The following is a 27,337-nucleotide window of genomic DNA, read 5'->3' on the forward strand; positions in this document are numbered from 1 at the left end:
TAAACAAGGATCAGCAAATTACAGATTACTGCCCAATTCTGTAAGTAGTTGTACTGGAACACAGTCCCACTCATCTATATATTGTCCATGGCTGCTTTCATGCTGTAACAGCAGAATTATGTAGTTGTGATGGTAATTTATGACCTGCAAAGGCTAAAATACTATCTGGCCCTTTACAGATGAAGCTTGCTGATCCCTGTTCTAAACAGTAGAGTGAAGTCTAAAGGGGCTAGAGGCTGCTGTGGATTACATAACATTTAATAAGGGCCTAAAATGACAGATAACTCAGTAGTCCACAGGAACCGACCGATGAAACTTAGTCACTTTCTTTTCAGGGAGAGAATACTTTGCGGGGGGTGGGGGGCAGGGAATAGGGACAAGTTTCAACAAATGGTGCTAGGATAAATGGATATGCAGAAGAATGAAGCTGGACTCCCTCCTCACACCATATACAAAAATAACCTCAAATGGATTGAAGGCCTAAATGTATAAAAGTTTTAGAAGTTACACAGTAGCAAATATTTATGACATTGGTTTAGGCAATGGATTCTTAGATATGAGGCCAAAATTAGAAGCAAAAACAACCAAAAAGAGATATACTGGATTTTATCTAAATTAAAAACTTAGGTGCTCCAAAGGACATCATAAAGAAAGTGAAAAGACAACCCAAAAATGGGAGAAAATAGTTGTATATCATATATCTGTCAAGGGCCTAGTATCTAGATTATATAAAGAAATCTTACAATTCAACAATAAAGACAAACAACCCAATTAAAAATGGGCAAAGGAGAAGAACAAAGCTAGGAGTCTGATGCTACATGACTTTAAGATTTAATACAAAGCTACAATAATCAAGGCAATGTGACATTGGTGAAAGAATAGAAAACAGACCAATAGAACAAAATAGAGCCTAGAAACAGACCCACACAAAGACAATCAACTGATCTTTGCCAAAGGAACAAAAGCAACTGAATGGAGAAAGGATAGTCTTTTCCACAAATGGTGCTGGAGCAACTGAATATTCACATGCAAAAATGAATGTAACGACTTCCCTGGCAGTCCAGTGGTTAAGACTCCACGCAACCACTGCAGGGAGAGCAGGTTTGATCCCTGGTAGAGGAACTAAGATCCCACATGCCACAAGGCACAGCACCCTCCCCCCACCCCCAAAAAAAGAATGTAGACAAAGGTCTTAGACTTTTTACAAAAATTAACTCAAAATGGATCATAGACTTAAATGTAAAATGCAAAATTATAAAACTCCAAAAGATAACACAGAAGAAAATCTAGGTGACCTTGGGCTTCATGATGACATTTTAGGTACAATATCAAAAGCATGATCCATGAGGGAATTCCCTGGCGGTCCAGTGCTTCCAGTGCAGGGGGAGCGGGTTTGATCCTTGGTCAGAGAACTAAGATCCCACATGCCATGCAGTGAGGCCAAAAAAAAAAAAACAAAAAAAAAAAACCCATGAACCATGAAAGAAAAAATGGATAGGATGGACTTCATTAAAATTAAAACTTCTGCCCTGTGAAAGATACTGTTAAGAGAATGAAAAGAGAAGCCACAGAGACTGGGAGAAAAATATTTGTAAAACACAATATTTGATAAAGAACTAGTTTCCAAAATATATTTTAAAAACCTCTTAAATCTCAAAAACCTAACGAAAAAATGAGCAAGAGATCGGGACACTTCATCAAAAAAGACAGAGAGATAGCAGATAAACATATGAAAAGATGCTGAACATACGTCTTTAGGGAACTGCAAATTAAAACAACAATGTGATAATATCGCACACCTATTAGAGTGACCAAAATCCAGAACAATGACACCAACAAATTCTGGTGAGGATGTGGAACAAAAGAAACTCTCATTCATGCTGGTGGTGATGCAAACTGGTGCAGCCACTTTGGAAGACAATTTGGCAGTTTCTTATAAAGCTAAACATACTCTTACCATATGATCCAACTATCACACTCCTTGGTATTTACACAAATGAGTTAAAAACTTCTGTCCACATAAACCTGCACACAAATGTTTATAGCAGCTATTTTTGATAATTGCCAAAACTTGACGGTAACCAAGATTTCCTTCAACAAGTGAATGGATAAACAATCTGGTAGATGCAGACAATGGAATATTATTCAATACTAAAAAGAAATGAACTATCATGCTATGAAATTACATGGAGTAACCTAAGTGAAAAATCCAACCTGAAAAGGTTACATACTGTATGATTCCAACTATAAGACATTCTGAAAAAGGCAAAACTATGAAGACAGTGAAAAGATCAGTGGTTGCCAACAATTTAGAGGAAGGGAGGGAGGGATGAATAGGTGGAACATACGGTATTTTTAGGGCATTGAAAGTATTCTGATGACACTGTAATGATGTCACATATAACATTATATATATATTACATATTTGTCAAAACCCATTCTAGGTATGCATTACTGCACTTTCTGCACTTACATTAGGTTCACAAAGAATGAACCTAATGTAAACTATGGACTTTTAGTAACGATGTACCAATACTGGCTCATCAACTGTAACAAATGCACCACACTAATGCAAGATGTTAATAGGGGAAACTGTGTTGGGAGGGGTGGGGACAAGGGACTATACAGGAACTCTCTGTACTTTCTGCTCAATTTCTCTGTAAACCTAAAACTCCTTGAAAAAACAAAATCTATTAATTTTTTAAGGTGCAAAGCATTTCAATAGGCATTTTTCCAAATAAGATATACAAGTGGCCAATAAGCACATGAAAAGATGCTCAACCTTAGGAGCTACTAGGGAAATACAAATAAAAACCACGAGATAGCACTTCACAGACACTAGGCTGGCTATAATCAACAAGAGGGACAATAACAAGCAAAAGATTGGATTCCATCATTTTTGGCCATGCTGCGCGGCTTGTGGGACCTTAGTTCCCTGACCAGGGATTGAACCCTGGCCATGGCAGTGAAAGCGCCGAGTCCTAACCACTGGACCGCCAGGGAATTCCCTGGATTCCATCTTGGGTTGTTGGTGGAAACATGAAATGGTACATGTACTATGGAAAACAGTTTGGTAGTTCATCAAAAAGTTAAAAACAGGGACTTCCCTGGTGGTCCAGTGGTTAAGATTCTGTGCTTCCACTGCAGGGGGCATGGGTTTGAACCCTGGTTGGGGAACTAAGATTCCGCATGCCACAAGGCATGGCCAAAAAATTAATTAAAAAAAAAAAATGTTAAACACAGAGTTACCATACGACCCAACAATTCCACTCCTAGGTACGTATATTCAAGAAAGGTAAACAGTCACAAAAGATTTATATATGAATGTTCACAGCAGCATATTCATAACAGCCGAAGAGTAGACACAACCCAAATGTCTATCAACTGATGAATTGATAAACAAAATGTGGTATATCCATTCAATGAAGTATTATTCAGCCATAAAAAGGAATGGTACAACACATTTGAGCCTTGAAAAAATTATGCTAAATGAAAGAAGTCAGATACAAGAGGCCATTTACTGTATGATTCAATTTACATGAAATGTCCAAAATAGGCAAATACAGACAGACAGAAAGTAGAAAGTAGATTACTGGTTGCCAGGGACTATGGGTAATTGGGAATGACTGCTAACGGATATGGGGCTTCTTTTAGGGGTGATGAAACCATTCTGGAATTAGGTAGTAGTGATGATTGTATAATCTTGTGATTATACTCAAAACCACTGAGTGGTATATTTTAAAATGATAAATTTTATGGTACATGAATTATATCTTTTTTTTTAAGATTTTTTTGATGTGGAACATTTTTCTCTTTTATAAGTCTTTATTAAACTTGTTACAACATTGCTTCTGTTTTATGTTTTGGCCCCTTGGCCACGAGGCACGTGGGACCCCAGCTCCCTGACCAGGGAACAAACCCACACCCCCCGCACTGGAAGGCTAAGTGCAGCTTCCACTGGACTGCCAAGGAAGTCCCTGTGAATTATACCTTTATTTTTAAAATATGTAAAAGGATTTCTGGCCAGTTCTGGGCAGTTTTGCTTCCTTTTATGCCCTTAGTTCATTGTGTAATTAAATAAGATTGACGATCCTTTTCAGGGTATGTGGTCTGTTTTATAGTTTACTGAGAAATGATCCATTTACACAAGCAGTAATAAATTGATTTCAGGGGAGAAAATGATTTAGCAAAGAATATACGGGAGGATTGATCCTCTCATCTCTCATTAGGGTATAAGCTCTTGAGAGCTGGTATGCTTACACAATGACTGATTAGGAAAACAGTACCCATTATTTTATGAACAAGCCTTGAATAAGTGGCAAGTCCTCTGAGGTGGTAGTGGGTCATACAGTAACTTTTAAGCAAAAAGAGGCAAGGAAATTATTTGGATAAACCTCTGAGAGTCAACTTCATCTTTTAAGAGTTCAGCAGTACCTTCTTGAAAGATCAATCCCCTCGGTGCTGCGTCTCCCAGAGTGACTGGACTGGGTGTCAGTCTCCATGTTTGGGACATAACTTAACTATCCACTATACATTTAATAACTTTTGCAGAGGCCAAGGACAACATGGAAATAAACAGATTTTTTTTTTCTTTTTAAAGAGTAAAACAGTCACCTAGTCAAAAACTGAAGCCATACAGAAGGACATAAAATGAAAAGCAAGTCTCATAGACTCCCAGCTCTCCTTTCCAGATATGATCCTGGTTAAGTTTCTGTGTAAATTACAACCTTTTATTTCTGAAATGTTGATTACTAATGCTATGGGAATATTACAAAGACCATATTTCTTATAAAGGTTAAGTCTCCTAGAGCCTGTCTGACTTAATTAGAAACTTAATCAGAGGCTAAATTCAGGTCCCAAATAAAGAAACTTAAAATTTTCTTGAAATCCAACACAAAATTTAGATCTAAATAGATTCAACTTAAGAAAAAAATTAAAATTAAAAAAATACATATATATGTTAGCTTTTAAGTCAGATTTCATTTCATTTCTTCCTATCCATGGCAAAACAAACTCTTCAAAGATTTATAAAAATAGCACAAGTTGGCAGTCACCTGCAAACAATTTATTATTAACTAATTAAGCCCTAAATCCATGAAGAAAAAGCACCTAACACACTCAAGGTCAAAATGCAACAAAAATAATACAAGCACATGCATGCTTTGACAAATCAACAGCTCCTGGTAAAATTCCTGATACTCAAAAGAGAGATTTAAAAATAAATGCCCTGGGCCTTTATCACCTTCTGAGATGACCCATACTCTGTCTGTGGAGTGTGTTTCTCTCTAAATAAATCCACTTCTTACCTATCACTTTGTCTCTCACTGAATTCTTTCTGCAATGAAAAATAAAAATAAAAATATAAATGCCCTGTACGTGTATGGCTGATTCATTTTGTTGTGCAGTGGAGGCTAACACAACATTGTAAAGCAAACATACTCCAATAAAAATTAATTTAAAAAATATAAAATAAAAAATAAATGCCCTGTTAATTTCAATGTTGCCTGTAAGCAGATCTCAACTGATCTTTAGATGGTAAGGTTAAGATGAACATAACTGCCTATTGGCAGGGGTGGTGGGGAGGCTGAAATAACCTGGGAATTCCAAGGGGTGGGAAGTAATCCAATTAACAGAAGCACTGAAAATGTGATCTTACAACATGAGTACCAATTTGAAAAATTAATGTCTATGGGCATTTTCTTCCCCAAGTAGGGAGCAGAGTGAATATGGGAAATTAATTTTTAACAATATTCCTAGGATCTAAGGCAACTACATGTCTGGGGCTACTAAACTCTCCAAAGCCTGAATATTAACAAGTTCTTCACATGGTAATTATTCTAATATTTTAAATTCAAAAACTGATGCAAGAGTCAACAAATTCAAATTCTTATTAATTAACCTCTAGCTCTTCATATTCCATCCACAAAAAGAGCTACGTAACTGTACCCTCTTCATTTTTGTTTTTTTTTTTGTTTCGAGCCACAATTTGCACCTTGTGGGATCTTAGTTCCTCGACCAGGGATTGAACCCATGCCCTCAGCAGTGAAAGTGCAGAGTCCTAACCACTGGAACCCCAGGGAATTGCCCTTTTTAAAAGATGCAAACAATTTGCCCATTGTGCAAATGAAGCTCACCTGGCTTCAACAGGCAGAACCTGTCACAGGGCAGGAAACTGAAGGTATTCAGAAAGGCAGGTGACACGGTCATTCAGTCTGGAGTGCCTCTTTTCAACTGGAGTGAGCTGGTGCCCTACCATTTAAGACTAATTAGTGAGCTGTAAACAAAGCCCATGCCAGCAGAGGAAAGGGGCCTTTAGACCTAATGAAGAGTTGTCCAGGCGTTCTCTTATCTCTGCTGTTCTCAAGGAAAAGATTCCTCTAAGGTGAGCCCAGTTCAGTGGCTCATTTTAACTTAGAGCAACTATTTGCTGCTTCAGGAGTTTTTAGCCACCTAACAGGATTCTCGTAACTCAGCTCTCATCCTAGCAGTGCTCTGCATGCCTGCTTGGGAAGCTCCTGGGGAAGCAGATGAAATTAATTAGGATATGGCCCATCAAAGCCAGTTCAAGTATTTTACCAGCTGTGTACAGGGACCTTCCCACAACCATGGCAAAGGCCACAGAAGAAATATTTTTACCACAGAGAGTTCCACAGTATTGTCCTCTTGGACTCACTCTTCCTCTCTTTAGCTCTCTGCCCTGACAACCTCAGCCTATCCACCATGTTTCTTCTTTCAGAGGCACAAGGATTTCTTTTTAGCTTGTTTTTGAGAAAGGCTTATTTTTGTGGTTTACCCAACTAACCAGGAAATCAGGCCTGTTGGGATAGAAGGTAAAACCAAATAAATAATCCTCTGAATGTCTGGGAAATGGTTGCTGGGCCTTTCAACTTCACGAGACACTTGGGCCAGTTGTGCTCTTCTATGCTGGGTCCTCTTCGTCCATTGTCACGTCATCGTTGGTATTTTGCTTCTGCTCAGCCTCTGGCCCCGCAGGGAGGATGCTTGTGACGGTGTGGAGCAGAGCTTCTATCTGCTCCTCTGTCAGCCGTTCTTCACTCTCCTCCACCATCTGCAGAAGGAAAGAAAACCCTCCAGGAGTTACAATGGGGCCTCACAGACAGGGCCCTGCCCATGTTGTTCCTGGTCCCGGCCCAGCCCCTCAGCACAGAGCTCAGGGCCTAGCTCCTGAGCTGCCCCGGGTCTCTAGGTCCTTTCCATCTTGGCTCCACGGGCGAGAGAAGCCAGCTCAAATTCCAGGGTAAGCCGATGTGGCCGCTCCAAACGGGTCAGTGAAAAAAGCGAGTTGCAGGTTAGCATTTTTCCTTAAAAAGCAAAGCCTAACAGTTCTCTACTCACTCATACACACACACGCGCGCACACACACACACACGCACACACACACACACACTCATACACACACACATACACACACACGAATATGCTGTTTATGCAAAGAAAACTCACCTCTGGGGAGAGAAATGGCATTTTATATACTTTTGTATACAACAACAAGCCCATCTGTAACTTATGAATAGTATCAACAACTCATTTGATGACTGCCCGCTATGTGCCAAATGGCCTGTGTATTCTTCTATTCCTCACTACTACCAACACTGACAAGACCCGTCAGGGAGCTCTTGTGCCTGGCACTGCGCCTGGCACTTCATACCCATTATTTCTTTTAAACCTCACAGCAAGTCCAGCAAAGGGCAGAACTACAATCCCAAGCCAGACCTGCCCATCTCTAACACCTACAATCTAACACACACACCGTGGCCTTGGTCATCTCCTGGGAACGCAGGAGTCTGATGAGTGATGGCTGGGAAACAATCTCCCACCACCCCATCAAAGGTCCACTTAGAGCCCAGTTTCTGACATGGTCCTGGATATCTGAACACACAGATGATACCCACAATTTGTAGCCTCACCTCTAATTCTCAATATGTTAATTAATACAAACATGATGTCATCAACCACCTCTGTAAAAGCAGTATGCAGGCGGTCAAGTTACTTAACCACGCTCACTTGGTGGCGTTAGCCATCTATCACAAATAGCTTTCTCAGTTAAAGGTGTCCAGGGTCCTACCCTGTGGCATAACAATCTCTGAAATCTGGCAACTAAGACCAAAAGGAGTTTCAGAAAGAAATCCTGGCAGATTTGAGTAAAGCATGATGACAAGCTTGGCTCACAATCCTCAAAAGGACTTCAGTCTGACTGCCTAGCTTCACAAACAACAGTACAGAATCTAAAGAAGCCAGGTGACATGCCCAAGATCAAAGTCCTGGCAAACCACTAGTCTCTTCATTCACCTCAGTCCAAAAATGTTTCCACAACTAGAGAATAATCCTGGGTGCTCTAGAGTAAAGATCCAGGTGAACCAATGGGGCTTCTTCCCATCATACTGTGAAATAAAATGACCATATTCTAAAGATTCAAAGGTTCCATGTAACTTCTCTACTGAACAAGAAACAATCCTCAAAAGCCCACTTTTAGCATCAGCCATGTAAAATTACGGTCTGTAAAAGCAAATACTCTAACATACACCGCCTCCAAAGAATGAAGGAGGAGGAAGGAGGGATATATCTGACTTGATAACTTAATCTTGAGGAAAAAATGATCTCTATTTGGGAGAAAAGTGTCTCCAAGTTTATGAATAACTGGCACACACAGTTGATGATGAACTGTTTCCTCAGGGGAAGAGGGTGAAGGAGACTTAGCCTGTTGTTAGACCAGTGACAACCTCCCTCCATTATCTGTGCTCCACAGTGGACCAGGGGTTTTCCTACAATCACTGCCACCAGAGCTTCTCTTCTCAATGATGCTGTACATAAAATGAGGACAATTTACAGACAAGTACATGGAGGCTCCGCATCACAAGGAAAACGTGATCTGTATCTCACAGCAAGCAGTGCGAGGTCTTTTGAGACTTTGAGTCCCAGCTCCTTCTAGAATACCACGGCCTCAAGTAAGAGGTTTCTATCATTTCCTCTCTTAGAGACATTGTATGGCACACCAGAGTCCACTGGTTTGAAAGTTTGGTTGTATGACCTCTGAGGGCTCTTTTAGAAAACCAAACAGAGAGGATTTTGACAGGCCACCTTCTTGCATCCCAATCTCTGGGTCTGACAGATCCAGTTTCAGCTAGGTGTGTTCTTAGCAACAGGGCTGACAAGCTTTACTAATTTTGCCAAATTTGCCGAGAGCAGAAGCTTTTATCAGCAAACAACCCTCAGGGATAATTAGAGTCGGGAAATTTTCTTTCCCAGTCACAGGAAGAAAACCTGAGCTGTACTAAGCAGAATGAAATATACACAAAAAAGAAACTTGCAGAAACCAAAAACTTACTAACCCCTCTTGGATCGCTAGAGTAAATAATAACTATATTATTCCTCAGCTTTTCTTTCCAACACAGAAGAAACAGAGCCCAAATAAAGAAATGCAAAGCACCGTCTCAACATTCCCAAACATTAAAGGGTTCAAGTTGTTCTGAATGTAAGGGCAAATGAAATGTAAAAATACAAAGTTTTTGTAGGCAGGTCAACATAAATGATAAATTTTTTATCAGAGATGAAGATCACACTGGTTATCAGGGCTGTCAGACTGGGCTGCTGCATTCCAAAAATGGTTACTTCTCACTCTAAGCTGCCAAGCCTAACCTCCTACTTTCCTCAAAACAATGCAAAGTCCAACAGCAGCAGACACTTCCAGCTATATGACCCAGAACGGTTCACTTAACCTCTATATAGTTTGAGTTTTTCTAAAGTAAAACAAAAGTAACGCCTACAGTAAGGACCAAAGGAGAACATAATTTAAGCCATGGAACTATGTAATTCAAGCCTTTTTACAATCACTAAACTACAATAGGCACAGATGGTAGTGCCGTTCAGGACAGTGGCCTGTGAGGTCAGGGGGTTCACGGTCCTGTCTTTAGGCCAGAGGACTCACAAATGGTCCCAAATGAATATATAGCAGGGCATGGCAGAGGTCACAGAGCTGGTGGCTTCCTCATTTCCTCACACACAGCAGGCAGCTGGCTGTGGATCTGAGGACCACAACAAATCATGGTTGAAGTTGAAATGAAAAAAAGAAGCTTCAGTCTCCAAAAGTGAATCCTGACAAATGCTGAATATTGGGATTACTTCTGGACCCAGGGAGAATAAGTGGCTGTAAGGTTAACACAGGGAAATTCTCAAGTCCTCTGCACTTTCCACTCTAGGGAAAACCTCATTTATTATCCCTTTCTGGTGAGAAGAGACACTGCTACAAATCTTGGTAAATGATTTGCTAACCCTTTGTAGCCAAATCCCAGGCTAGGAAAAATCTGGCCAAAAAACAGTCCCACTGCTGGGAAATAACACACCCAGTTTTTAACAAGGCCTATCTACCTGTGGAAAGGAGGGGATGCCACACACACACCTTTCTCCTCACCATGTAGAAGCACATGGCTTGGAGGAACAGAGTAAGGTTTCTGAATCAGACCCACTCAGCCACTCACTAACCAAGACTATGGTGAGGGCATTAAAGGTGACATATACAAAGCCCCTGGCACCAAGTCTGGCATAGAGCAGGCAATCTTAATAGCAGCTAATCTTATCAGGTAATGAGAGCTTTCTACAGGCTCTGGGATGAGGTCATGCTAATCCTCCTCATCTCTTCTCTCCATCTGTCATTAAGCCATGAATAACATATGTTGCTGATTAAAGTTGGAGGAGACATGACATGTGATCCTTAAACCAGAAGGACAGGGATTAGTTTCTTGCTGTTTTGTTTTTTCTCTTTTCTAAGCTGAATCTCCAACATAGTCGAAAGCATCAGAATAATGAGGATATAAGAAAAAAAAAGGATCTCTGCTTAGCCTGAAGCCCAGTTCCCCCAGAAAGGTACCCTTTAGGGAAGGAATTCTTCTAATTTAATTTTGGGTGCATTCTGAAGGGGAGAAACAAAATGCTGAGAAGACAGTAAAAGTTTTAGTCAAAAATTAAATACCCCACAATCCTTTTTTAAAAAGGTTTTTTTGTTTTGTTTCGTTTTTAAGCAACTCTAAATATCAGAGGTATTTTTGGCCATTTTCTTCTACATTTTTCTGAAGGAAGCTTGACAAAGAGCTAAATACTTCTAAAACTGACTTTGAAAACTGCTTTATTCTCATTTTATTAATTCTTCAGCCAAACTTCTCTTTTACTCGCAGTTGAATGGCCTGCCTAATATTTGGAGCTTAACAGTGCTCTCTGCCCTGTACACGGAAGGAAAGCGTGGCACATGCCAGTACAGCAACCACTGGGTCTGCACCACTGGGCCTCATCTTCACACTCTCCTTATACCATCTCCACCTTTTACTCTGGCTTCCCCAATTCTAAAGCTTTATGCTGTTTGCACGTGTTGAGGTTCCACTGAATGGTTTCATGCGGGGAAACAAGATGATCAAACGTGTGGCTTTAGAAAGTGAACTCTGATCGTGGTGTAGAAGATGGACAGGAGGGGGCTGGACTGGAGGCAGGGAGAACGGTGAGAGGACAGGTGCAAGAGCCGAGCTGAGAAACAATTACAGGAATTAATGCAGTGCAGTATGGAGAGAAGAAAGAAAAAGAGGAGGGAGAAGCAAGAGAACCTGGGACTGACTGACTAACTAGGAGATAAAGGGAAGGGAATGACTTCTGGGCTTCTAGCTTGGGACACTGGACCAGGAGGGTAAGAGAGAGCGAGCATGCGGGAAAGTGCACATGCACTCCATTAACCAAGAGAAGATACAGGAAAAGGAGGTTAAAGGGTGGGAGTGGGGGGAGATAAACACCAGAGTCATGTCGAATCTAATGTTTTTACCTGGTTGGCAATAACCTCTACAGGGAAGCCAGAATAGTGGCCAGAATAGTGTAGGACATCGGGGAGACAAAGAGCTGCCAAGTCATAGCCCCAGACCCGACAGAAGGAATTGAATTTTCTCCAGTCTTTCCCTTTCCCGAAGTCCATACTAACTAGCATCAAATTGGTGAGGTTTCTTTTCACTTACAGAATGGGTGGTCTGGCAGTCTTTTCAAGTAATGGCAGTTCCTGGCTTGTCTGAGCTCAGCCTTTAGGACCCTTTCTACATCTCAGACTCAGAAACTAACCCGCCCAAATTCAAGCCTCCTTCACTCACCAGCTGGATCTCAACAGCAGTCACTGGCCTGTGATTCAACAGCTGAAGCTTTTCAGCTCTGTCAAAAGAAAAGTACAGAGCATTTAAAACTCTCATACCCCTAAGGATTTTGAGTCTTGACCAAGCTGTTTAGAGAACACTTTGTCAGATAACAAATGGAAGAACAACTTGGAACATGGCCCTCAGTTTCTTCAACTGTAAAACAAAAGAATGGGAGTAAGAGAGTCCTATATCAGTGACTCTTACTCAAGGGCACAAATGTGTATTAGAATCCTAATGGTACAGAGGCTTGGATTACAAGAAGTGCATTGATAGCAGATATCACAGGTGTAGTTTTAATAAACTTTATTTGGAAAATGTGAATAATGCTTTCTTAGTCCAAATTATAGAAAGTAAAAGATTGACAAAATCATCTTGGTTGGTCATCACTTAGAAATGGTTGAGAATTCCTTTTTGAGATTAAGATTAAATGTTATTCAGACTTGGCCTGTTATCTTAGTAAACAAAAACAAGGACTCTAAGGGGACAGGAGTTAATACACAGTAGTATAAGACACAGTCTTCTGCCCTCAAAGAGCTTACAATCCAGTTGGGGTAAGAAGACAAATACAAGGAAATTTCAACAAAAGGTTTAAGTAACAGTGAAGATACTCGTTATCATCTGTCACAATTTACAGCTCCTTGCTGAAGGGGTGGTTGAAATGTGTGGACTCTCAAAGATGACAGGACTTGAAAGAAAGTGGCTTCAATTACCACCCTTGTGCAGGTGACAATTTCTACATTTCTCTCTCAATCTGACCCTGGAGCTCCAGCTTCATCTTTCTTTCTTTCTTTTTTTAAAAATTTATTTATTTATTTGTTTGTTTGTTTGCACCAGGTCTTAGTTGCAGCAGGCAGGCTCCTTAGTTGTGGCATGTGAACCCTTAGTTGCAGTATTCATGTGCGATCTAGTTCCCTGACCATGGAACAAACCCAGGCCCCCTGCACTGGGAGCACAGAGTCTTACCCACTGCACCACCAGGGAAGTCCCTCCAACTTCATCTTTCAATTCAATGAACAATTCTGGAATAAAGTGATGAATAAGCCACAATTTCCACAGCCAGGTGTTTGGGGAAGCAGTACCAGATACCCAGTTCTCCCTAAGCCTTGGTTTCACCACCTGTCAAACAGGAATGACAACAGTACTTACTGATCTCATAAGGAGATTATGAGGGGTGAAAATCTTACCATTTATAGCAGGAGCAGCTACCATTTACTGCATACCTTCCATATAGCAAGCACATTTAACCCTCAAACTTGACATTGAGATGGTAAAGAAATACTTTGTCCAAGGTTACACAGCTAGTAAATGGCAGAGCTGGGACTCTGCGATGAAAGCCCATGTCCATAACCATTCATAGTGTTCATAATGACGACCCACACAGTAATTTCCCCGTAAACGGTAGTCACAGTAAAAAGGCGGCTGTAGTTAAACTCCACTCCTCACAGTCCCCCAAACATTCACTCTAGACTTCAGAGAGGAGACGACTCTTGCACTGCGCCCTTAAGGATTTTCTAGGCAAAAAGGAAAAGAGGAATGGGCGGTCAGGGAAGGAAGGGTACAAGTAAACACTCAGAAGAACAAAAATTCATGGAGTTTCAGGAAATGGCTGCTAGAGAGGCTGTGGGACACAGGTTGAAAGAGCCATCTGGGACAAGGTCACAAAGGCCTGACTACCAACAGGCCAGATGTTACTCTGTAGACACTGGAGAGCAACTGAAGGAAGGAGTGACTTGCTGGGTCTAGAACACCTGAGAAAATGGAGGCAGAGACACTGTAATACTCAAAAGTTGTGAACTTGGGCAGCAGTAGCAGCAGGAAAGGAAATGAGAGTCTGGACCTGTGAAATGCTCCTGGTCACCTTCAGGTACAGTCAACAGGACCAGACAACTGCCTAGGTTGGGTCGGGGGGTGGGGTGAAGGAAATGCAAGAGTTAAGGCTTACTGTCAGATGTTTAGCCTGTTTGGAAAAAATGTATTAATTGAAAATTTGAATTTGAGTTTGTGGTACTTTTGGAACCACAATGAAGAGGTCTCAGTCGAACAGCCTGTCTAGTTTTAGTTCTAGTTTGGTCTAGAACTAAAGAAAAAGATCAGAGCTGGCTTTATTATCAAGGAGTTATGTGAAACCAGGAGAGTGGAAATCGTAGTCCAGAGACCAGCTGCTGAGTAAATGAAGACCCAGACAGAACACCATAAAACACCTCCATTCAAGGGGCCGGGAGAGAAATCAGCAAAGGAGCAAGGAGTGAAAAGAGAAAAAGAAAACTTAGGAGAGTGGTGTGATGGAAGCCAAGAGAGGAAAAGTTCAGGACAGAGGGTATTATCAACAATGTCAAATGCTGAAGAGAGGAAAGTAGGTTGATGGTACAGAAGTCACTGGATTTGCCAAAAAGGAGGGCACTGGTGGCCTGGGCAAGTAGTTCAGTGGAATAACAGTTACGGTGCCAACTGGAGTGTGGGGACTGGGGAATAACTGTGGAGGAAATACCTCTTTTTTTCCTTTGTAATTCAATTATCATCACTTTATTCAAATCTTCAAAACAGTCTTTATTCTACATTTTTAGTATAAAAAACCCATAAGACAGATGCACCACAGTGCAGCTAAAGACATACAACACTGAACTTCCACAACAAACATGACATGTAGAGAACACAAAATTTAGGTGAAATGAAATTATAAGATAAAATAAAATCCAATTTCAGAAAACAAAAATCAAAAGATTAAGGATCCCGAAATATTCTTAGCCCTAGTGAGATTTCACTGGACTCAAGACATTTTGGAGTGAGACATTCACAATATGACCCCATTAACCCAGCTTAGGAATTCTTGGGAGCCATGAGTGGCCACATCAGGCACTCTGACAATAAATTGTAACCAATTTGTGATCTGAAAACTCCCCTTAATTTGGCTCTAAAGTCATCAGGCTTTTCAAAGGCATCCTCCTTGTTGCCCCTCTTATTTTAAACTGTTTCAGTACAGTTTGTATTGATATGCTTTGATATCAGGAAAAGTTGTTTTTCTGGCAACAAAGCAAATTTGGGTTTGGTTCATGTATAAAGAGATGATCTTTAAGGCGGGTCCAAAGGCACTCTCCACTTCTGCCTAAGGAGATCCAAAGTGGAAATAAAAGGGTCTGTGCTTAGGGCACAGAGGGAGTCTCAGAGGATCCTTGTAAAAGACTAGTTAAAAGATGACAAGTGGGGGCTTCCCTGGTGGTGCAGTGGTTGAGAGCCCGCCTGCCGATGCAGGGGACATGGGTTCGTGCCCGGTTCCGGGAAGATCCCATGTGCCGCGGAGTGGCTGGGCCCGTGAGCCATGGCTGCTGGGCCTGCTTGTCCGGAGCCTGTGCTCCGCAGCGGGAGAGGCCACAGCAGTGAAAGGCCCGCGTACCGCAAAAAAAAAAAAAAAAAAAAAAAAAAAAAAAAAATATATATATATATATATATATATATACACGACAAGTGGGAGAAGTGCAAGGAGAGAAGGAAATGGGTCTGACTGCTTTCTGTCCTGCACCACTGATTCAATGGAGACTGGTGGGAGGGATGGAAGACTAGGGTAAAGGGTGGGATTAGAGCAAAGGGTGGAAAGGAAAAGGCAGACAACCAATGTGTTTCATTTATAACAAGTAATAAAAATCAAAGAATTACAGGAGATTAAAGACCAATCAGAATAATCTGGCAACTTTAATCAGAAGATCAAAGTTCTCTCCAAACCTAATTTCATGTTTTATTACTAAAAGCAAAGACCAGTATGGTACAGTATTACTCCAGAGAAACTAAAGGAAGGTCCCTAGGGCTGCTTCACTCACATTCATTTTATGAATGGATACACCCCCCTACATCAAAATGCTTCAGGGCGGTAATGCTACTACTATATATATGGTTTCTTATTAAGTTTGAAAAGTGATTGAAAGTTTGGGCACCAGAAAGACACCTCAACAACATGTGTCTAAACCGCAACTTCAGGTTAATGTGACTAAAGCAGTTATATTGTGAGAAGCTATGTGATGTCTTTCCTGGCACAGAGGTGGCCTTGGTTCCTCACCGGATGATGTAGTCACCATCTGAGCCACCCATGGAGAAGATTCTCTTCCATTGAGTTACAAGGACATGGGCTCCCTGCATGACTGCAAGCTGCGCAGTGGGAGGATACCCGGTGCTGTAGGAGGAACCGTGCCAGCAGTAGCCTCAGCTCCAAATCTGGAACCTTCATCACACACTCCTCCCACCGGCACTGTTGAACCACCTGGAGATGGGACCAACCAGATACTAAGCCATGGGGACTCTGCAACCTAAAAGGCCAACGGCCACAGACTAGGCCGTGGGAAGATACCGTGAGGTGCCAGGAAAAGCAGCTGACACGGTGGGGACTGTGGCAGCCCCTGAGTGCACAAAGCTCGGATGGCAGACCTCTGAGCAGGCAGGTGAAGCATCAGTACAGGGTGGAACCTGAGGAAGATGCAAGGTCTGAGAGTACACCGGATTCCCAGGAGGCTGCACAGGGTAGGCTGGCTGTAGTGGATACTGACCCCTGCCGTTCACGGAGGCTGTGGGTCTGGTTCAGCTCAGTGTAATGGACAGAAATGAGCTCTTGACAGGATAGAAGTAAAAAAGCAATTATGGCCTGAGGAGGGCAGGTTCTGAAGGGAAACTGAAGCATGTTTGTCGGCTAAGAACACAAGCAGGTGGAGAGGCTGAAATAACAGGAGAGAAAAGAAAAGACCCTCAAAAAAAACAAAAGTTCAAAGTTTCCATGAAAAGGCTCATGTTTCACTGAGATCACAGCAATGGGGAAAGAAAAAGCAAATTTTAGGAGATGTGAAGGGAAATGAGTTCATTTTGGATAGTTTTCTCAGTGAAGCAAAAGTGAGGTCACCATCTGAGAGGTCTGGACGTGAAGAGGGTTAACAGGACTAAAAGCTGCAGAGAATCGAGTAAGGAGGAGACTAGGAATAAGACTAGGAATAAGCAAGCAGCTTTGAAGGACCAGCTGAGTTGGAAAATATGAATCCTCACTCAAAACAAAATTATTTATTTTAACCACCATCATCTAACAGCATGAATAAAGAATAAAGAGAAGGAAAAGACATGGCTGAATAAATGAACATCTCAGCTACAAATCAATCAAAGCAACAGAACTCAGTTTACTGAACAGTCATTATCCTGCCAGGCTCTGAAATGCTGGAAATGTTCCTACAGTTGCAAAAAGGATAAGTCTTCTACCGACAAAATCATTACAGCTACTCCCTGAAAAACCCCAACCTGGAGTCAAACCAACCAGTCAAGTTCTCTGCTCTGCACCCGCAGGAGCTGAGCCCTGCTGAAGTCAAGTCACAGAACCACACGTACTGCAGGTGCCAGTTCTGGGGGCGGTGGTTACAAACACGCCCCCCGACTTCATAATCAGGCTTATTTTTATCATCTCTACTTTCTCTCCTTCACTTAATTCACTGCACTTTAGCTCCCCCCACAACTGGTCACCAAAACTGTTCTCATTAAAGGGTGCAGGGAGCTCCATGCTGACCACTTTTTTTTTTTTAAATTAATTTACTTATTTTTGGCTGCATTGGGTCTTCATTGCTGCACATGGGTTATTTACAGACCTGGGTCTCAAAGGCAAGTCCTTCTACTCCTGGCAGACATGGCTGTACATCCTAAGGAGATCTCAGGATGAGACCTGGGGCTGCAAGCCAGGCTGCACTTCTTAAGAACAAAGTACCTCAAGCAAAAAAATTTAAATGATTAGAGAACCAAATGCCTTGGGGAATTAACATGCTACAGGAAAAGATGACATAGGACTTAGTGTCAAAGTGATTTTAAGCTGAGTCTCAAAACTACCATTTTGCTGAATAAAGCTATAAAGTCAAATAAAACATGGTTCCTCCCAAACCTTCAAGAACTCTAGCAATGGAGGCTTTTAAGGAAATTAATGCAGCTCCAGTTTGTACTACTAGAACCAGACCACTTAAGGGCTATTATCTTGAACCTCTTCTTCCTGAGAGAATGGTAGAGAAAAACTCTATCGGGATAATCAGAAATAAGAATTAAAGAGCACTTCACAGCAGTTTCTGTTATAAATGTGATTCCTGTCTTAAACTGTACTGGCTAGCACAAAATGATCCAGGTCTTGCTTGATAGCATATGGCAAGCAGCCCCCTGAGTCACCAGGCACTGAGGCCAAATGAATTCCAGTGGGCTGCAATAGTTGGCTCCCTCCCAGAGGAGCCGGGCCCAGGGACAGTGAATGAAGCCTGCCGGCCCCCTCTACTGTTGTTTTCAGAACAACACTGCCTGCAGCTTTTGCTTCCTACAGTCATAGATAACCTGTGTGTCATTAAGAACCCTGGCATGTTCATCTGTCCCAGGAATCAACCACTTAATGAAAAGTAGACATTAAAGGGTCAAAAAGGACTTTACAAATCTTCAAATTTAGGATCACAAATGGAAGAAGAGAACTGAAATAAATCCTCCCCTGAATATTACAGTCTACTTGAAATATATATAGATTATGGCCAATCATGAATCAGCTTGCAAGGCAACTGAATAGTAGCCAGGTGCATATTTATAGCAGAAAAGATGTAGGGATTGCGAAGCAAAACACCAGGCAAACAGCTGAGAAGAGGTCTTAAAAATCGACCATTAGGACTTCTGTTGTAGACAAGATGGAGTAAACCCACTAAAGCCTCTTTCTGTTGTTTACAACAACAACAAACGCAGGACAAAACACAAGAGCAAAAACCTGGACTCTGAAAACAAAAGTAGGTGGACTGGAAAGGGAAACAAAACTTGAAGAAAGCTAGAACTAGTTGGTGGGACTTCCCTGGTAGTCCAGTGGTTAAGAATCCGCCTTCCAATGCAGGGGACGCGGGTTCAATCCCTGGTTGGGGAACTAAGATCCCACATGTCGCCGGGCAACTAAGCCCGCGCACCTCAACTACTGAGCCCGCACGCCTCAACTAGAGAAAAACCCGCGTGCCGCAACAAAGTGCCTGCACGCTGCAACGAAGATTCTGTGCTGCAACTAAGACCCGATGCGTTCAAAGATAAATAAAGAAAATAATTTTTTTTTGCTGTACACGGGCCTCTCACTGCCTCTCCCGCCGTGGAGCACAGGCTCCGGACGCACAGGCCCAGCGGCCACGGCCCATGGGCCCAGCTGCTCCGTGGCACGCAGGATCCCCCCGGACTGGGGCACGAACCCGCGTCCCCTGCATCGGCAGGCAGACTCCCAACCACTGTGCCAGCAGGGAAGCCCTAAAATAAATATTTTTTAAAAAAAGAAAAAAGAACTAATTGGTGTGGGGGATGGATGTGAATTTCTTTCTTTTCCTCCTTTCTCTCATAAGCCCTGATCCTCAGGACTGCCCTTAGCAGTACTGCCCTATAGCAGTAGTTTCACATGGAGCTGAAACTCCAAGAGAAATTCCATCTTTCTGGCCAGAAGATTGGGAAAAGGGGCCCCAGAGATCTGGAGATCTAGGTAAAGCCCACAACTCGAGGGCAGTTCCTCAGGGAGCCCTAGCAGCGGGTATATCCAGGAAGGGAGCCACTGTGGTCCAGAGTGCCAAGGAATATCTTTTTTCCCCTCTCCTCTTTTTTCCTACCTTCTTTGCCCCAAGGGTGGCACCAGTAACAAATGCAAACAAAGGCAGCTAAAATGATGACAGAAATCTAGTACTTGTGGCAGAGGCCTAAAAAAGGGGGCACATGTGCGCCTGAGAGTCTGGGGGCAATCCCAGAGAGAAGAGCAAGAGAGAGGATTTCCCTAAATTTGAGTACCAATCAGCACAAATCTTAGGTTTAGCCCAAGCTATTCATGTGTAGAACAGCCCCAAACAACAAAGAGCAGAGACCCAGCACAGCAAACACACTGAGAAGTGAACAAGTTAAAACATAACTCCAGTCTCATATGCAAAAAAGATCCAAAGCAGCAGAACAAACAGTTTAAAATCTAAACTGATATTGAAATCCTTGCCATGTAAGCCAAGACAGACTTGAGGTGTGAACATAACTGGACGACCACCTGCTAAAAGAAACCAAAAGAAGCAACATTAACCAGAGGCATTTCACAGGATCCAGAGTTCTAAACAATATAATATTCAAAATGTTCAGGATACAATCTAAAATTATCTCAATGAGGGAAATATCACTCATTCTCAAGGGAAAAGTTCATCAACAGATACCAAATCTATCATGACCCAGATGTTGGAATTATCAGACAAAAACTTTAAAGTAGCTATTATTACAACATGAGATATACACAAACATTCTTTTTTTTAAACATTCTTGAAATGAATGGAATAATAAAAGTTCTCAGGAAAAAGACAGAAATTATAAGTAGTAAACAAATGAAAATTTTAGAACTGAAAAATATAGGAAATTTTATAATTCACTATGTAGGCTTAATTAACAAAATAGAGTTGACAGAAGAAAAGAGTCTGCGAACATATAGACAGTTCAGTAGAAATTACCCCATTTGAACAACAAAGAGGGAAAAAAATGAACAGAGAGGATTCAGGGAAGATGGTAGAGTAGGAAGAACCAGGAATCTGCCTCCCCACCACCTAGACAACAACCATCTAGACAACTAGACCTAAATGTAAAATGCAAAACTATAAAACTCCCAGGAGATAACACAGGAGAAAACCTAGATGACCTTGCATATGGTAATGACTTTTTAGATATAACACCAAAGACACAATCCACAAAAGAAATAATTGATAAATTAGACTTCATTAAAATTAAAAATATTTGCTCTATGAAACACAAAGTCAAGAAAACAAGATAAACCACAGACTGAGAGAAAATATTTCCAAAAGACACGTGATAAAGGACGGTTATCCAAAACACAGAAAGAATTCTTAAAACTCAGCAATAAAAAAACAAACAACCAGGGCTTTCCCTGGTGGCGCAGTGGTTGAGAGTACGCCTGCTGAGGCAGGGGACACGGGTTCGTGCCCCGGTCCGGGAAGATCCCACATGCCGCGGAGCAGCTAGGCCCGTGAGCCATGGACGCTGAGCCTGCGCGTCCGGAGCCTGTGCTCCGCAACGGGAGAGGCCACAACAGTGAGAGGCCCGCGTACCGCAAAAAAAAAAACCAAAAAACAAATAACCCAATTTTTAAAATGGGCAAAAGAACTACTTACAATAGCCAGGACATGGAAGCAACCCAAGTGCCCCATCAACAGATGACCGGATTAAAATGTGTGTGTGTATATGTGTGTGTGTGTGTGTGTATATGTATGTATATATATATACACACACACATATATATACATATACACACACACAATGGAGTATTAGCTAAAAAAAATGAATGAAACACTGCTATTTGCAGCAACGTGGATGGACCTAGAGAATATTATGTGTAGTGAAATAAGTCAGACAGAGAAAGACAAATACTATACAATATCGCTTATATGCAGAACCTAAAAAAATAATACAGGGACTTCCCTGGCGGTCCAGTGGTTAAGACTCCATGCTTCCACTGCATGTAGGGGGCATGGGTTCGATCCTTGGTTGGGGAACTAAGATCCTGCATGCTGCACGGAATGGCCAAAAAAATTTTTTAATTTAAAATAAAAAAATAATACAAATGAATACATATGCAAAACAGACTCACAGATATATAAAACAAACTTGTGGTTACCGAAAGAGAGGGGGAAGGAGAGGGGACAAATTATGGGTATGGGATTAACAGATACAAATTACTATACATAAAATAGATAAGCATCAAGGATTTACAGAGAAAATAATCTGTATGATACCATAACAGTGGATACACGTCATTACAGATTTGTCCAAATCCAAAGAACTGTTCACCACCACAAGTAAACCCTAATATAAACTATGAACTTTTGGTGTTAATGACGTGTCAATGTAGGTTCACTGATTATAACAAATTTACCACTCTGATGGGGGATGTTGATAATGAGGGATGCTATGGATGTGAGGGGGATGGAACATATGGGAAATCTCTGCACCTTCCCCTTATGTTGCTATAAACCTAAAACTGATCTAAAAACATGAAGTCTTTAAAAAAAAAAAAAAACATTCTGCAAAGGTGCCAGAGTAGGAAGTACCAGAAATCTGTCTCCCTGCCTAGAAAACAACTGTACTCCTGGAATCTGTCTGATATTAACTATTTTGAAACTCTGAAGTCTACTGAAGGCTTGCAACTTCCAGGGGAAGTTCTGGAAGGTAAAAAGCAGTTAATTTTGGTCAATTTTAGATCTTAGCACAGTAGCAGCACCCATCCCCCAACTCCAGGGGCAGGCAGCTGTGCCCACGTTCCTGGAGCAGCTTGTACACAGCTTGTGGAAGCTACAGAGGGCAAAAAGTACCCTGTCCTCCAAATATCAAGGATCTGTGCTCTAATCACTGACTAGAGCTTCTGATCAGAGGTGCAAGCAAAGGGGCAGCAGCCATTGTTGTTGCACCTCCCCCTCCAGCTGAAGGGACTTTTAGAATTTAAAGGGCTGGTGTCCTTTTTTCCCCCAACCCTTCTTTTTTTTTTTTCCTCCCTAAAGTTCAGACACTAAAGGCTGGGGCATTCAAAAATAACTGCATATATGGGAAAAATCAGAGTGACTGTGCATGCCTAGGGAAAGAGGCACACTCAGAAAAGACCTGAGAAGACCTTGGGTTTATACCTCAAGCTGATCTGTAGCACAGAAACAGCCTATAAGACAAAAATAGCAAACAATAAACAAAAATCAGCAAGCCTAGGGGGAGGAAGAAAATCTGATTTCCAGAGTTACAACATTATTAGATCAAATGTCCAGTTTTCAACAAGAAATCACAAGGTAAACAAAGAAACAATTAAGTATGGCCCATTCAAAGGAAAAAAATAAATAGAAAACGTCCTTGAAAAAAACCTGATGGCCGGTCTACTAGACAAAGGCTTTAAAACAACCGTCTTAAAAGAGGCTCCAAGAATGAGGGGCTTCCCTGGTGGCGCAGTGGTTAAGAATCCGCCTGCCAAGGCAGGGGACACAGGTTTGAGCCCTGGTCCGGGAAGATCCCACATGCTGCGGAGCAACTGAGCCAGTGCACCACAACTACTGAGCCTGTGATCTAGAGCCCACAAGCCACAATTACTGAAGCCTGTGTGCCTAGAGCCCGTGCTCCACAACAAGAGAAGCCAATGCAATTAGAAGCCCGCGTACCACAACAAAGAGTAGCCCCCGCTCACCACAACTAAAGAAAGCCGCACACAGCAACAGACCCAATAGAGCCAAAAATTAATTAGCTAATTAATTTTTTTAATTAAACAAAAGATGCTCCTAGAATTAAAGGAAGATGTGGAGAAAGTAAACAATGTATAAACAAAATGGAAATATCAATAAGAGACCCAAACAAACAAAACAAATTCCAGAGCTGGAAAGTACAATGACTGAAATGAAAAACACTAAAGGGATTTGAAGGCAAATATGAACAGGCAGAACAAAGAATCGATGAACTTGAACAGAAAAAAAGAAGATTAAAGAAAAGTGGACAAAGCCTAAGAGGTCTCTGGAGCACCAAGAAGTGGACCAACATATACAGTTTGGGAGTCCCAGAAGGGACTAAGTGTCCATCAAGAGATGAATGGTTAAAGAAGATGTGGTGTGTGTGTGTGTGTGTGTGTGTGTGTGTGTGTGTGTGTGTGTGTGTGTGTGTGTGTGTGTGTGTGTAACAATGGAATATTACTCAGCCATAAAAAAGAATGAAATAATACCATTTGCAGCAACATGGATGGACCAATAGATTATCATACTAAGTGAAGTAGACAGAGAAAGACAAATATCATATTATATCACTTATATGTGGAATCTAAAAAAAAAAAAGATACAAATGAACTTTTTTACAAAACAGAAAAAGACTCACAGACATAGAAGACAAACTTGTGGTTACCAAAGGGGAAAGGAGGGAAAAGGTGTGGAGGGATAAATTAGGGATTTAGGATTAACAGACACACTAGTATATATAAAACAGATAAACAACAAGGACCCACTATATAGCACAGGGAACTATATTCAATACCCTGTAATAACCTATAATGGAAAATAATTCTGAAAAAGAATATATATATATATATATGTATGTATGTATAACTGAATCACTATGCTGTATACCTGAAACTAACACAACATTGTAAATCAACCATACTTCAATTAAAAAGTTTCCTTGTCTTTAAACAACAACATAAAAAACAGAGGCTTGGGGACTGTAGAACAATTATCAGAGTTCTAACAGTTGTGTCTTTGGAGTTCTGAAAAGAAAAGAGGAAGACACTGGGGCAGAAAAAAATATTTAAAGAAACAATGACCCAAAACTTCGCAAATTGGGTAAGACACAAAAATTTACATAATCAAGAAGCTCAGCAAAGATAAACTAAAAAATATATATATATATATTATATATATATATCATAATCAAATCTTCAAAGACCAAACATAAAGAAAAGTATTGAAAACAGTCAGAGGAAAATAATACATTACATATTGGCATGACCACAGATTTCTCATCAGAAACCATGGCAATCAGAAGACACTGAACTAACATCTTTAACGTGCTGAAAGAAAAGATCATTCAACCCTGTGAAACTATCCTTCAGGAATGAAAGAAAATAACATTCTCATTTGAAAGAAAACTGTAGCCAGCAGGCCTGTTCTAAAAGAACGATAGAGGAAGTTCTTCAGGCTGAATGATAAAAAGTAAACATGGAACAGGAATGAATGAAGAGCAAAAGAAATAGCAAAATTCTGGGTAAATATAAAAGACTGTTTTTGTCCTCTTACGTTCTTTAAAATATGTAGAAGTATAGAACGTAAGTAATAAAACACTGCTAAACACTATTTTCAACATATATAGATGTAATAAATATGACAACTGTAACAAAAGGGAGAAGATAAAATAAGAAGTGTTGATGAGGATCTGGAGAAATTAGAACCCTTGTGCACTGTTTGTGGGAATGTAAATGGAGCAGACACTATGGAAAACAGAATGGCAGTTCCTCAAAAATTTTAAAATAGAATTATCATAAGATCCAGCAAACGTGGCTTCTGGGTATATACTCAAAAGAACTGAATGCTGGGTCTCAAAGAGATATTTGTACATTCATGTTCATAGCAGCATAATTATGTGCAACAGCCGAAAGGTGGAAACAACCCAGGTATACATCAGTTGATAAATGAATAAACAAAATGTCATATATACATGAAATGTAATACTATGCAGACTTCAAAAGGAAGGAAAATCTGACACATACTATAATATCAATGAACCCTGAAGACATAATAAATGAAATAAGCCAGTCACAAAAGAAAAAATACTGTATGATTCTCATATGAGGTACTTAAAGTAGCCAAATTCATGAGACATAAAGCAAATTGGTGGCTACCAGGGCTAGAGGATGCGGAATATGGGGAGTCATTGTTTAATGGGTATAGAGTTTTAGTTTTGCATGATGAAAAACTGTCCTGTGGATGGATGGCAGAGATGTGCAACAATTAAATATATCTAATGCCACTGAATCACACACTTAAAAATGGTTAAAATAAAAAGATAACAATATTAAATAATATTCAGACTTTTTTTTAAAGACAAATACTATATGATTCTAATTACATGAGGTATACAGAATAGTCAAATCCACAGAAACAGAAAACAGAGTGGTCGTGTCAGGAGCTGGGGAGAGCAGGAAATGGGGAGTTGTGTAATTGGTATACATATTGTTTTGTAAGATTTTAAAAGTTCTGGGGACTTCCCTGGTGGCGCAGTGGTGAAGACTCCACTCTCCCAATGCAGGGGGCCCAGGTTCATGGAACTAGATCCCACATGTGTGCCTCAACTAAGAGTTCGCATGCTGCAACTAAGGAGCCTGTGAGCCACAACTAAGGAGCCAGTAAGCCGCAACTAAGGAGCCCGTGAGCTGCAACGAAGGAGCCTGCCTGCTGCAACAAAGACCCAGTACAACCAAATAAATTAAAAAAAAAAAATTCTGGGTATTGGTTACACACAATGTGAACACTATACTTAATATAGATGAACTGAAGGCTTAAAAGTGGTTAAGATGGGAAAAAAAAGAGGTTAAGATGGTAGGGCTTCCCTGGTGGCGCAGTGGTTAAGAATCCGCCTGCCAATGCAGGAGACACAGGTTCGAGCCCTGGCCCAGGAAGATCCCACATGCCACAGAGCAACTAAGCCCATGCACCACAACTACTAAGCCTATGCTCTAGAGCCTGCAAGCCACAACTATTGAGCCCATGTGCCAGAACTACTGAAGTCCGTGTGCCTAGAGCCTGTGCTCCGCAACAAGAGAAGCCACTGCAATGAGAAGCCCGCGCACCGCAACAAAGACCCAACGCAGCCAAAAAAATAAATAAATTTTTTAAAAAATGGTTAAGATGGTAAATTTTATGTTATGTGTATTTTCTCACAAAAATAAAACAAACTGTAAACATACACACAAGCACACATATGCACACATTTGAAAGATGTTTGTCTTCAGAGTTCATTTAGAGAAGAGAGGCAAGGGGAAAAGGGCACTTAGTTTACTGATAGTTTATCAACTGTGCGCCTGAACTAACACCAAATGTTTCCTCCAAAAGAAAATTATTGATTATTCTCAATGAATGACAAAAGCTTTTTGGATTTATCAGCTCTAGTATCAATTCTAAAGACTATGGCTAGTTTTCTTCTCATGGAAACTTTTGATCTAATTCTTAATGTTTTTAATTCCTACAAACTTAACTTATTCAAGAAAGTCACCAAGAAGGTAAATGGGCAGTAGAAGAGCAGACAGAATATTATCAAGCCATTTTTGCCCCAAACAAACACAAATGTGAAATGACTTAATTCATCAACTTTATAAAAAGCCCTTCAATTTGTGAATCCCGTTTTTCAACCAATTTAGTCTGAACGCTGGGAAGGGGTTATGGGAAGATTTTTGGGAAACATTTTTGAGATTAAAAAGCCCACTATATTCTGTTTCTGGCTCTAGAAGGATCCCAGTGTCTAAGTCTCAGTTGTCTCATCTACAGTACCATGACCCTGGGACTTCCCTGGTGGTGCAGTGAGAATCCGCCTGCCAATGCAGGGGACACAGGTTCGATCCCTGATCCAGGAATATCCCACATGCCGCGGAGCAGCTAAGCCTGTGCACCACAACT

General features: G+C 41.0%; 1 protein-coding gene and 1 pseudogene across 4 annotated transcripts in view; both read right to left on the reverse strand.

Annotated features, from left to right (window-relative positions):
- Positions 1-3,613: 3,613 nt before the first annotated feature.
- The window catches only part of CRCP (CGRP receptor component), a 50,409-nt gene continuing 26,685 nt past the window's right edge, over positions 3,614-27,337 (reverse strand). For 2 of the 3 annotated variants that reach the window (XM_082857225.1, XM_082857224.1), the window contains exons 5-6: positions 12,138-12,195; positions 3,614-7,069 (exon numbers count right to left, since the gene is read on the reverse strand). In XM_082857225.1, the coding sequence (XP_082713351.1) occupies positions 6,920-7,069; positions 12,138-12,195 (208 nt within the window). In that variant the 3' untranslated portion in view covers positions 3,614-6,919. Of the gene's footprint in view, positions 7,070-12,137; positions 12,196-13,142; positions 13,283-27,337 lie in introns of those variants that run through there. The other variant, XM_082857226.1, reaches the window with a different exon arrangement.
- LOC309972878 (DAZ-associated protein 2-like) lies at positions 13,289-17,700 on the reverse strand (annotated as a pseudogene). Its single transcript has 4 exons — positions 17,532-17,700; positions 16,593-16,729; positions 16,228-16,496; positions 13,289-13,295 (listed from the first exon to the last, which is right to left on the reverse strand). The product of its transcript is annotated as a DAZ-associated protein 2-like (transcript).

The sequence above is a fragment of the Leucopleurus acutus genome (assembly GCF_964270905.1).
Source record: "Leucopleurus acutus genome assembly, chromosome: 16".
NCBI lineage: Eukaryota > Metazoa > Chordata > Mammalia > Artiodactyla > Delphinidae > Leucopleurus > Leucopleurus acutus.